The 13,726-nt window shown below is 41.7% G+C and overlaps 1 protein-coding gene across 3 annotated transcripts in view; it reads right to left on the bottom strand.

Annotated features, from left to right (window-relative positions):
- Vav (Vav guanine nucleotide exchange factor) overlaps positions 1-13,726 on the bottom strand; it is a 270,027-nt gene that overhangs the window by 68,345 nt on the left and 187,956 nt on the right. For 2 of the 3 annotated variants that reach the window (XM_050195358.3, XM_050195360.3), the window contains exon 5: positions 6,088-6,196. In XM_050195358.3, the coding sequence (XP_050051315.1) occupies positions 6,088-6,196 (109 nt within the window). Of the gene's footprint in view, positions 1-3,957; positions 4,058-6,087; positions 6,197-13,726 lie in introns of those variants that run through there. The other variant, XM_050195361.2, reaches the window with a different exon arrangement.

Here is a 13,726-nt window from a genome sequence, read left to right as displayed (position 1 = left end):
AAAGGGATTTGGTGATTGGTTGGTTTAATGAGAAAAACCATCTAGATTGAATTGATCGATGTTCAACTGATGGAGTCAATGGTGGACCAGTGCAAGTGGCTATGGTAAAGGTGCAAAGAGGGATATTTTCTGTTTCCCATGTTATTCACCCCCTAAATGTGCCTCCCATTGCATGCACGAAGGATGGAAACATAGGAGAGGAAAAGCAACATAACTAAAGCACTGCAGAATTTGGGAGGACAATGCAAAGAAGATGTAGAAGAGCAGCATTAGTAGATGATTTAGACAAATGTGGAAAAACAAGAGAAAGACAGCTGACTTCAGCGATTCCTGAACAGAAGAAATGAAATGAAAACTGGACTTGGACAGGTAGGATGCTGGCAATGAGAATTCAAACTATACTTTAAAATGCACATTGAAAATTCCATATCATCTTCCCACTACCCCCTTCCGAAAGGATGTGCTAACCACCATCACAAGGTATTTCAAGCAAATTAAGTTTATTTCTCACTGCGAATTATAAACTCAATGATTAATTTGAACATTGCATAGCCTGAAATAGCTTCCACGTAAGAGGCTGAATTAATGAAAGTCGACTGTACTTTGTATAGTAAGAATATGACATGGGATTACTTCATGGCAAAGGAGTGAGTAGTAAAGGTGTCCATGTTTGAAAGGACTTCACAAACCCTTACATACAAGCTGTTTTTCACTAGCTGCACGAAGTATTTCAAATTAGAGCAGTAAAATCAAACTGTTAAAATGTTTACCATTTGAGTATCCAGATTTGTAGATTCAAGGAGTAATTTGTGCAGTTATGAACACAATTTACAAATTTGCATTGATTAACCTCTTAATTAGACATTTGATGTGCCTAATACTTTCAGACAGTTCGAAGCCCATCCTCAACAACATCTAGACAAAGAAAATTTGCAATACGCAAGCTCTTGCCCGAGAACTACGCGAACAAATAATTTCACATTGACAGCTAACTTAAAGCGAAACCAACTGATAAAAGAGCCCCTATGGCACTGATTTCATCACTTCTTCATTTCATAACACTGGCACCATCACCACTGGCATGGCAAAGATGCCTTGCAGAGTGCCTTCGTTATCTTTATGCCTTCACCCTCAGTGTTGAGTCCCGATGCTAATGAAGCACTAAATCTGTGGCATCATTCCATCGTGCTTTCCTTCTTCGTTTCAGAATGTTTTCGGTTGTCAATGTTTGGCGCTACCAACATTAATGCCACAGGTTGCTTGCTGTAGAAAAAAAAGTAAATAAAGATATGCTATTGGTTATGTTGGCAATATGATGAAAGGTGGGAGGGCACCGACATAGGTGTGGGGGGATCTTCTTCCCCTGAGTCAGTTTCACTTCCAGTGAGTCTGCGGGAGCCAAATATTTGTTTGCATCGCTTTCACAAGGGCTTGTTTATTGAAAATTTCATTGTTCGGCTTAATAATGTTGAGAACGAGCTCCAAACTACTCGAATGTATTAGCCATGTAAGATCAATAACTAAACAATTCTCACGTCTGAGAGAGCAAAGAAAGAACACACAATCAGCATGCATGCAGGAAGGCCCAGCACTTTTCCACATTACAGTAACAAAATGTACAAGAGGCACAGCTAATATACCTGAACTTTTGCCAACTTGAATTACACGTGCACTGACTCAGAGCAGTAGTGGCTTGATGCAGCTTACATTAGAAAGTTGCTAATAATTTCAAACTTCTGTTCACAAGGCACATTTTATAGTATACTGCAACAATGGAACCCCGAATCTACATCTCTTAAGGAACTGTGTGATGATGTCATATAAGCTACAAAGCCCAGAATAAATAAAGCTCCGGTGTCTAGCCATGCGTGGCAGTGGCTGGCAAAACTTCCCCTCATGGTTAAACCTGAATAATATACTATAGACCTTTTCAGAAAAGCCTTGATAGCCAGCACTGTGTTGACCACTGGACTGTGGAGGCTTGTTCTGTTAAAGCTAAAGCATGTTGCCGGCCTGGTGGGATGGGATTCATGATACTACAGTGCAGCACAACTGGATGAGGACAGAGAAGAAATCAACATACACAGAACTTATGTGTATGTCGATTTCTTCTTCGTCCTCACTCAGTTGTGCTAGTAGAACTGATGAGAGCTGAGGCATGAGGCACCCACACATGCTGCCACGATCAGCAAGTGGCTCACCTTTATATCTATGCTGCATAAGGTTTGCAGAATCCCGGAGGGATAGCACTTAGTTTGGTATATTGATAATCTGATTAGTAAAATAAAATAAGCTTACACTGCTCCTAAATGAAACCTCTGCCAATCACTGATGATTCTTGCTCTGCCGCTTAATTGAATATGGGTAAAAAAAAAAAAACTAGAGGCTTTTGGCAGGACATCTGAGTGCACAGACCTTTCACACCATATGAACCATACACGCTGGCAGACAGCACTAGTGCACATTTTTGGCAGTGCTTAATGAAGTGCAGTGGCGGTGTACAGCATGCTTCACAAATATACAGGCCACCTAAGAGTTACATTATCTAAACCATTTTTTCACATGCATGCATCACAGAGACACAAGGGCACCTGTAACATGTGGTACCCATGCTGTTGCTGCTAACTTAAGTTTTATAATTGTCACATGGCATTTCAAGGACTGCCTGTTTCACTTGCCATTTCCCTAACAAGTTTGCTCTCAGGCATCTGAGATGCCACCTGTAGCTGTGTTCCTGCTCCAACCAATATTCTGAAGTTCATGGCAGCTACCATACGCTGTTGTAGGAATAGGTCACGTGCCAAGCATGTTGCACAATCTCAACTTTTGATGCATTGTTTGCATGGAGTGTTTTCCAGGCCCTTGCTAATACATTGTAAAATGCAGGTTTTCATATTGACCATGCAGGGATGTATAATCGAGGTTCCACTGTATTAGCATCTATAAAAACAACTAATGCATCCGGGTGGCAATGTGTAGCATTCGGATACATTTACCCATTAGAAATTTACACATTAAGAAAGTTTACACCCTTTGGGTCATATCTTTTCCCACTACAATAATCGCCATCTGTCTTGCTCGCATTCCCTTTCTTTAACGCTGCGAGCTTGGTACTTCCAAATCATGAACGGCTTGCACGTTATCAGCGTGACACAGCATCCTTGACAGGAAAGTACCAAGTGCTGAGTTTTCAAGAAAGGAAATGCAAGCAAGGCAGATAACGATTATTGTCGTGGGACAAGATAAGCCCCAAACGGGTGTAAACATTTTTAAGAGCGTGCACTTACACATCAGTAAAAAATTTTGCCACCTGAAGGTGTTATACTCACAATTACATTTTCTATATGTTATAGTATACATCTTACTATACTTAAGAAGTCCTTTAGTGTTATAATTCCTCCAAGGTTTAATAATTCAATAAGAAAAAACAAGAAGAGAGAGGAAAATGCGGTATTCCCAATAGCAGTAGCCTTAGCACTTAGGAGCTATTTAAACAACAAAAGCAAACACATATAAACACAATCTAAACCAGCTAACACTTGCTCTTGCCACAATAATTGAAAGCTTCATTTTTAAAGAATAAACCACAGCATCTCGCTTTCGTGGTCTGAAATATAAACAAATGCTTCATGTTACAAGCCTGGACAACGGCAGCCAACCTACTAAGTTATAGCTACATCTGAAAAGGGGGAAAGAAAGCAGAAGAATAACAGCTGCTTAGAACAAATAAGTGGTTATTAATAACTAAGGCTCGAATTAACAGTGGAAGTAACGTCTTCAATTAATGGAGTGTAAATTGCTGTCAAAATAAGGGAATTAATAAATGAAGAAGAAAAAGAAAAGGTTTAAAAAGTGCTGAAAATACTGCTAGGTTGAATACTTCCAAGTGCAATTTCGGCTTGAATCATTGCAGTGCTCATTCAGCATTGGCAGGTGAGAAATTTTGAGGACGCATACCTGGACCCTCCGAAATGCACAGAGGTCTTCGTAGATGTCCTCATCATCATTGGTCACTGCCTCGTACTCATACTCGCCAAACTCGCCAAAGGCCTCGTTGCTGACATGCACAAGACATGCAAGGTTGAGCAACAAGGCAACAAAGCAGCACAGGCACACAAGAGCACAAACACAGGCACAGCAGCAGACAAATAAACAGCTTGGCTGCACAAACACTGCATGTCATGCACTAAGAACAATGCAGTAAGGAATGCGTCTGACTATAAAAAAAAAAGGAAGTAATAAACAAAACATTGCTTTACTTTGCTCGGAGCAAGCACTACTGTATGATCATTGTAGTTAACAACATCAAGTTTCTATAAGGAGTAGCATAGCTACTGCAGGACAGTAGCGATTACCACAACAGAAACTATATTCTTAGATAGCTTAATGCAAAAATGGTTTTAAGTTATAACCTAAACAAAAGAAGGAATAAAGCTTCAAATGTGACAAAAACAAATACATAAATGATGACGACAACATGCCACGAACCAAGGGTCATGCAACACACAGTGCACATAATACAACTACAGTAGAAACACATGTACATGACAAGTAAAGACAACACTGACACTGCAAACAAGATATTGAAGCTTCATGGGCCTTGCTACTGATATTCAGTCAAAACATAGAAAGAGGTTCCCCCACAACTGTCTGTTAAGCTATTAGGGATAAACACCTTAGTGATGCATTTTATAATCTCTTACAGTACTGTAATTAGGCACAAGTACAATCTGAAGGAACACACAAACAAAGGCATCATGCTAGCAAGCCGCAGTCAGACTAAACTGTAAGGAACACACATGCCTCTGCATACATGGCAATGAGAGATTTGTGCACACGGTTTTGTTCTAGAAATGAAGCACAGGCACAGTGACATGAAGCGGAGAGCCATGCTATTACCATTATATTTTAGATGCTATCTGAGCCCCATATCCATTGTATTTGCCAGGTTCATTTACAAGGTATGCTACTCCTGTGTTCAAAATGCACAATGTTAACAAAATAACAAGGGGCATCACATACGTCTATCAAAGAAATATTCGTTAATTATGCCCACTTCCTGCTTTCTTTCAACATTTATTAGCTAACACACTGACCCTACTAGTATAAACATGTTACAGTAGGAGGCATGAGTGAGGGAGCAAACTTTATTTGAATGGATGGCACTCTGGGCCTAGGATATGAGCTACATGAACAGCTGCCTAATTGTTCAGATAATATTTGCAGAGTGAGAGAGTATCCACAAGAGGACACCATTATTATAACACAATGGAGCCTGTGAAACAAACAATCCTTTTTTAAGCTAGCTCTACAAAATGAACATTTAAAGTTCACGGCACAATAAAAGCATCACTTTTTAAATAATAATAATAATTCACTTACAAATAATCAAACAGAATCAAAGCGCTCGTCCTTGTGTTGCCCTTTTCATCGTCCCTGTTTGTTTGCGTGCAAAAGTTTTAAGATGAATCTGTTCCAACTAGGCCGACTCGCTGTTATGCTTCAGAATAAAACGCATGTACACATATTCTAACTTTGTATACCTTCTACTGCCAGTAAAGAAATCACGGTGATAAAATGAAGCGAAATCATGAGAGCAATAAAGTATGTACCTATCTGGTGTAAGTATTTTTCGTCTGAAGAAGCAACTGAAGTCTAACAAAAAAGAAAAAAAGAAATAAAAAAGAACGAAAAAGAAAGAAACATTGCAAAACAGATACAACTACATTGGAACAGTAAGAAAAAAGTATGCTATGCAAGTGAACACAGAAGCAGCCTACTTAGTGCAAAACCTGCTCTTAAAGAACCTGCCATGTTTACCGAATTGCACCTAAGTTCACGGCAACAGCAACTGCTTCACGTGAGCTCTTAAGACGAAGTACAATGGTGTCAAGAAAACAATGACAGCACAAGACACATTCTAGAACAAGAACTACAATGCTGTATCACAACAAAATCAACAGCCTTGCATCACAAAACAGAATGCCACTAGACACAACCATAATTAAAAAATGCTGGGCCTTTTTGCTAAAACAAAAATAATACACTTTTGGGTGCAGGGCCAGACTGGCTCAGACAAGGCACTACCTCATTCACCCGTAGGGTGACGTAGCATAAGTCTTCATAAACATCCTCTTCACGTGTTCGACGAGGTGTTACAGGAAAATCGAAGACCACCATAGTGTCGTCATTGTGGCTGCAAAGGGTCGCATTGCCAGATTCGAACAATGAAAACCTGAATGAACACACTATTTCGGCATGCTCAAGAAACAGGTACTGAAGAATTTGAGAATTCATAATTAACCCTTTATGGACGTTTGTTACCTACAGGCAACTCACGAGAAAATTTTTTTTTCTTTCCGAGTATTCGGCACGGAGTTTATGGCTAAATGCCTTCGGCCAATACTGAATGACAGGCAGCAAGCATCATTTGTTGGATTAGTACAAGTTCTAAATGATACCGTAAGTGGGTTGGGATGAATTCCTATTTCAGTTTACTGCCTGGTGTTGCCCCTCTATTGCTGAAAGAGTTTCTGGAAAATGTTTTTTCTCCTTTTTGTTGATTATGCTTATTCTCTGTGTTTTGCACATTTGATGGATGGAAAATAATTTTTTTTTCAGGTATTTCTACGATCTTGTCCTTAAAGGGTTAAATCTCTCATAAATGTGGGTTCTTGTCAGATGATTGTAATTTTTCAAGTGCTTTAGAGAGAGAAGGTCGAGCCATAAGTTAGCAGCGCACACACTCCAAACACATTTACTAGTTGTATGCTGAAGCAGCTAGTACTGCTCAAATGCCTAGTTGAGGAATCATGTGTCGAAAGAACCATGCAATACTCAAGTGGCTAAGAGGGAGTCATGTGGGAAGTGCTTCCAGTGTTCTTTGTGAGCACATTTTTGAAATCGGAGCAATGAAAGTAGAAAAATTATCAACAAATATCAAGACTGGCTCTGTTAGCGTAAACTTCTTTTGCCTCCAGTGTTGACCCTTACAAGACTTATTACAACATGGGCCCTTAAAAGCAGTAACTAAAGTGTTAATTAACCATCTTAATTAATGAGGAAACTGAAACCTAGGTGATAATAGTATAAAAACCTGCTTGGTTGCGATGGCTGCTCACCAATATATTGTTCATCAAAATGAGAGTACTAGTACTTAAGAAACAATCCTGATACCATGTAAGCTCCCCTTCTCTTATGTGGCTAAAAAAAAATATATACCAGACACAACAATCACAAGCACACTGTTCTGTTATGCCGTGGCCTCTTGAGATCAGCTACATGATGGACTTGCACCTCGCCGCTTGATCTCGGAAGCCAAAATATTGCAGACAGAGGGTGACAGAACACAGCGACAGTTTACGCATACTCAGTCACAGATGAATAGGCCCTGCCGCTTCCACTGCATTGGCGAATTTTAGTAAATTACACTGCGCTCCTCTGTGACTGTTCAAGTGAAGATAGGAATCAGAATGTGGCCACTGGCATAGTGCCACTTCCTGTGTCCTGGGTTGAAGAACCCATGAAAGAGCCAAAAACCAGACTATGCTTGGACCAAATGTATAATGCACGAGAATATACTACTTGTACACTAACAACATTTTACCCATGGTGCAGCATGGAAACAGAGCGCTTTCTAAGCAATTTAGAAGAAAATGTGCTGGCATCTGCCTAACCCCAAATTGGAGCACACATTCTCCTAAGGATTGCTTGCAAAGCTCTTAGCAGCTGAGAGCCACCAGCATGCAACTGGTACAGACGAGGCTTGCTGAACACTGCTTGAGCAGTGGCAGAAGACAATCAACTGGTGCCGTTTCCAGTGTCAGGTTAATTGAAATTAAATTCTGTGGTTTTTACATGCCAAAACCACGATATGATTATGAGGCTTGCCGTAGTGAGGGACTCTGGGTTAATTCTGACCACCTGGGTTTCTTTAACATGCGCCCAATGACTAGTACACAGGTCCTTTTGTTTTTTAAGGCCACTGAAATGCAGCCGCCATGGCCAGGATTCGATCCCGCACCCTCTGGCTTAGCAGTGCAATGCCAAGCAACATTCAACGACAGACCGCATGATAAAACAATTATACGAGTAACTGCCTGTGGTATTCATAGCTTAAATCTCTGGGTAGAAATATGGACAGCTGTTTTACCAATTTCTACCCTTCTTGACCAAACTGGCATGATCTCTTTGGCAATGATCCTAATGGCTTTACTGAAGAAAATCCAGGGGCCATATATTTCAACAATCCATTTTCTTTAACCAATTTCTTTTTCCCATTCGTCATTGGCACAGAAGCCATTATCGCTGGAATTGGACACTTGGCAAAAAGAATTATAAGAAAAGAAGAATTAAAAATGAAATGGAACATTACAAGATAAAGGCCCAGGTATATCATCATCATTATCATCATCATCATCATCATCATCATCATCATCATCATCATCAGCCTAGTTACGCCCACTGCAGGGCAAAGGCCTCTCCCATACTTCTCCAACTACCCCGGTCATGTACTAATTGTGGCCATGTTGTCCCTGCAAACGTCTTAATGTCATCCGCCCACCTAACTTTCTGCCGCCCCCTGCTACGCTTCCCTTCCCTTGGAATCCAGTCCGTAACTCTTAGTGACCATCGGTTATCTTCCCTCCTCATTACATGTCCGGCCCATGCCCATTTCTTTTTCTTGATTTCAACTAAGATGTCGTTTACCCGCGTTTCTTCCCTCACCCAATCTGCTCTTTTCTTATCCCTTAACGTTACACCTATCATTCTTCTTTCCATAGCTCGTTGCGTCGTCCTCAATTTCAGCAGAACCCTTTTCGTAAGCCTCCAGGTTTCTGCCCCGTAGGTGAGTACTGGTAAGACACAGCTGTTATACACTTTCCTCTTGAGGGATAGTGGCAACCTGCTGTTCATGATTTGAGAATGCCTGCCAAACGCACCCCAGCCCATTCTTATTCTTCTGGTTATTTCAGTCTCATGATCCGGATCCGTGGTCACTACCTGCCCTAAGTAGATGTATTCCCTTACCACTTCCAGTGCCTCGCTACCTATCGTAAACTGCTGTTCTCTTCTGAGACGGTTAAACATTACTTTAGTTTTCTGTAGATTCATTTTCAGACCCACCCTTCCGCTTTGCCTCTCCAGGTCAGTGAGCATGCATTGCAATTGGTCTCCCGAGTTACTAAGCAAGGCAATATCAGCAAATCGCAAGTTGCTAAGGTATTCTCCATCAACTTTTATCCCCAATTCTTCCCACTCCAGGTCTCTGAATACCTCCTGTAAACATGCTGTGAATAGCATTGGAGATATCGTATCTCCCTGTCTGACGCCTTTGTTTATTGGGATTTTGTTGCTTTCTTTGTGGAGGACTACGGTGGCTGTGGAGCCGCTATAGATATCTTCCAGTATTTTTACATATGGCTCATCTACACCCTGATTCCGTAATGCCTCCATGACTGCCGAGGTTTCGACTGAATCAAACGCTTTCTCGTAATCAATGAAAGCTATATATAAGGGTTGGTTATATTCTGCACATTTCTCTATCACTTGATTGATAGTGTGAATATGGTCTATTGTTGAGTAGCCTTTACGGAATCCTGCCTGGTCCTTTGGTTGACAGAAGTCCAAGGTGTTCCTGATTCTATTTGCGATTACCTTAGTAAATACTTTGTAGGCAACGGACAGTAAGCTGATTGGTCTATAATTTTTCAAGTCTTTGGCGTCCCCTTTCTTATGGATTAGGATTATGTTAGCGTTCTTCCAAGATTCCGGTACGCTCGAGGTTATGAGGCATTGCGTATACAGGGTGGCCAGTTTCTCTAGAACAATCTGACCACCATCCTTCAACAAATCTGCTGTTACCTGATCCTCCCCGGCTGCCTTCCCCCTTTGCATAGCTCCTAAGGCTTTCTTTACTTCTTCTGGCGTTACCTGTGGGATTTCGAATTCCTCTAGGCTATTCTCTCTTCCACTATCGTCGTGGGTGCCACTGGTACTGTATAAATCTCTATAGAACTCCTCAGCCACTTGAACTATCTCATCCATATTAGTAACGATATTGCCGGCTTTGTCTCTTAACGCACACATCTGATTCTTGCCTATTCCTAGTTTCTTCTTCACTGTTTTTAGGCTTCCTCCGTTCCTGAGAGCCTGTTCAATTCTATCCATATTATAGTTCCTGATGTCCGCTGTCTTACGCTTGTTGATTAACTTAGAAAGTTCTGCCAGTTCTATTCTAGCTGTAGGATTAGAGGCTTTCATACATTGGCGTTTCTTGATCAGATCTTTCGTCTCCTGCGATAGCTTACTGGTTTCCTGTCTAACGGCGTTACCACCGACTTCTATTGCGCACTCCTTAATGATGCCCATGAGATTGTCGTTCATTGCTTCAACACTAAGGTCCTCTTCCTGAGTTAAAGCCGAATACCTGTTCTGTAGTTTGATCCGGAATTCCTCTAGTTTCCCTCTTACCGCTAACTCATTGATTGGCTTCTTGTGTACCAGTTTCTTTCGTTCCCTCCTCAAGTCTAGGCTAATTCAAGTTCTTACCATCCTGTGGTCACTGCAGCGTACCTTGCCGAGCACGTCTACATCTTGAATGATGCCAGGGTTCGCGCAGAGTATGAAGTCGATTTCATTTCTAGTCTCACCATTCGGGCTCCTCCACGTCCACTTTTGACTAATCCGCTTGCGGAAAAAGGTATTCATTATCCGCATATTATTCTGTTCTGCAAACTCTACTAATAATTCTCCTCTGCTATTCCTAGAGCCTGTGCCATATTCCCCCACTGACTTGTCTCCAGCCTGCTTCTTGCCTACCCTGGCATTGAAGTCGCCCATCAGTATAGTGTATTTTGTTTTGACTTTACCCATCGCCGATTCTACGTCTTCATAAAAGCTTTCGACTTCCTGGTCATCATGACTAGATGTAGGAGCGTAGACCTGTACAACCTTCATTTTGTACCTCTTATTAAGTTTCACAACAAGACATGCCACCCTCTCGTTAATGCTATAGAATTCCTGTATGTTACCAGCTATTTCCTTATTAATCAGGAATCCGACTCCTAGTTCTCGTCTCTCCGCTAAGCCCCGGTAACACAGTACATGCCCGCTTTTTAGCACTGTATATGCTTCTTTTGTCCTCCTAACCTCACTGAGCCCTATTATATCCCATTTACTACCCTCTAATTCCTCCAATAACACTGCTAGACTCGCCTCACTAGATAGCGTTCTAACGTTAAACGTTGCCAGGTTCAGATTCCAATGGCGGCCTGTCCGGAGCCAGGTATTCTTAGCACCCTCTGCAGCGTCACAGATCTGACCGCCGCCGTGGTCAGTTGCTTCGCGGCTGCTGGGGACTGAGGGCCGGGGTTCGATTGTTGTATTCATATAGGAGGTTGTGGCCAAGTACTGCACCAGGGTGGCCAATCCTGCTCTGGTGAGAGGTATATAGCCTGCGTCAAAAGTTAAAGGACTGCAAGATCAGAGAAAACCTTGAATTTGTGAGCATTCCTTGACTGTAGACACAATAAAACAGCTCACTTTGATGTTCGCATGTACTAGTACATGCTGAAAACCTGAAAACCAGAAAATGTGCCCAAGCTGTGGAAATATTAAACTTTTCCTTACATCTCGCAGTTAGTAAACTTTCAAAGCTAACTCTATGCTCTCTTCTGCTAATTCGCCAGCACCGTGGAACTTCCAACTTCCATCTAGTCTGGCAATCACAGAGTCCTTCGATATATATATATATATATATATATATATATATATATATATATATATTTTGTTACGCAAGAAGACGCAGATGAAAAGCTACATACAAGTATATTTACAACGTAATACGGCGCACTTGGCCAAGAGGCAACAGCCCGCGCTAGCCTCCAATGGTCGTCGTCGTCTTCTCACTGCTTGCCTCTTCGTCATTAGAAATACTATTCCGTAGCAATATATATAGCATCAATAAGAAGCTAGTCTCTCATTTGTGCATAGTAATCACATTGACAAAGTAAACATGCAGGTATAATAAATCTTACCACAGCATGTTTTTAGCAAGTGTAGGGTGCTGCATGTATTTATTTGCCAAATAGGTTACACACGAAGTGTGAGCAGCAGATAATGTAGCCAGCAGTGAAGCAGAAGCCTTGGTGTGTGCCGTAGTCTGCACTGAACCTCCACAGTGAAAAGCCGTCGAGGCACACACTCTATATGACGTATTAGAAGAACTTGCTGTTGGGCTAGTTTGTAACTCATTATGGTAATCAGAGCCCAAAAAACACAACCTGATATGATTTGGGTATTCGCCGAAGAGTGGAGGCCAGGATTCATTGTGGTACTGACATCAAACAACATTCCACCGAGTCAATGTGGACACTGATATGCTGATAGTGATGGAAAATTACAGGTCAGTATGAGAACGAGATGACGGAGGTTTTCCTAGAACTTCAGTGAAAGGCACCAGGACCTGGAGAAGCTTTACCTTCTGGTGAGCTTGGGCCATTGACCTCTCCCAAGTTGTCAGTATGCTTGCTTCCCCCTTTCCAGGGTCAACTTGGGGGCAGTGGATGGGCTTTGTGTCAGCCTTCACCTACTTGGAGGTGGTGTGCTGTGCCGATATAAACCACCAGACTAATTGATTGGAACATTACCCATTTCCCTAGTAAGTGATCTCGGGAAGATGGAAGGTATTTAAGAGACATCCTGAAAGTGTGGAGTGTGCTCTCCCAGAACAATGTAGTCTGCTTTGACATGTAGCTCATGCTATAAAACGATGTACTGCGCTTGGTGCTTCTGCCAGTATGGATATATTATGTCTTTTTCTGTAAATAAGTTTGCCCTTTTCCCCCCACGTAATTGAACCCCCCATTTTATTCCTCCAACCTCCTGACCTTGTACTCATCAAAAAGTTAGCAACTATCATCACGAAAGTTCGGACGACGGCGTGGGCCAGCTACCTGTTTTGAGACGCATCAGTGGCATAGGCTAGACAGCAAGTTTCAATGTGACACCAGGCTTCGAGACCACGACCCCCAAATCCAACAACTGGTAGGCAGTGGTGAAATTGACCACAAGGACCTTGGGACGTGGTGACCTACAGGTATTCCAATCAAGTTAGGAAATCTGAGAATGACCACCTCTTGCAGCTGACTGGATACGGCAGAGAAGGACTGGTGACATGGTGCTGCTTCTGTGGATAAGCATTTGGTTTTGGCTGTAAGATTTACCAGGCTTCAATTTTTCTGGGTTAATATTTGAATCAGTGGGGATCTTTTACCTGAATTCTGATTTGCGTGGGTATTGGAGCAAGTATTGTGTGATAGCAGAGCCAAAGCCAAGCGACCATGGTCTTATTGTGTGTGATGAGAGCTAACCTGCTGCAGTTGTGTGAAGAGCTCGAGGTAAAATAGTAGAGGGGTACTTAACGGAAGCTGAGATTCATAAAACTATTCACCAAAGTGACGATAATTTGAAAATCATCGAACATCTAGGTAACAGAATTCAAAGCAGTTAGGCAGGAACAGAAAGAAATTAGGCAAGAAAAGGAAGAAATAGGCAATATAAGAATTTCGCAGGAAAAAGATAGGCTGGAAGAAAGGGAAGTAATGAGGCAGTTAATGGCAGCATTTGAAAAAAACATTGAATGGTTGGAGCAGGCAATTGAACAAAAACAACAGCAGCTTGAGAATTCTAGCTAGATTGCAGTGAAAGTGGTAGGAAGTCAACA

The sequence above is a fragment of the Dermacentor andersoni genome, chromosome 1 (genome assembly GCF_023375885.2).
Source record: "Dermacentor andersoni chromosome 1, qqDerAnde1_hic_scaffold, whole genome shotgun sequence".
Lineage (NCBI taxonomy): Eukaryota > Metazoa > Arthropoda > Arachnida > Ixodida > Ixodidae > Dermacentor > Dermacentor andersoni.
Note: the sequence above shows the minus strand (reverse complement) of the source record. Positions and strands in the feature narration are given on the sequence as shown.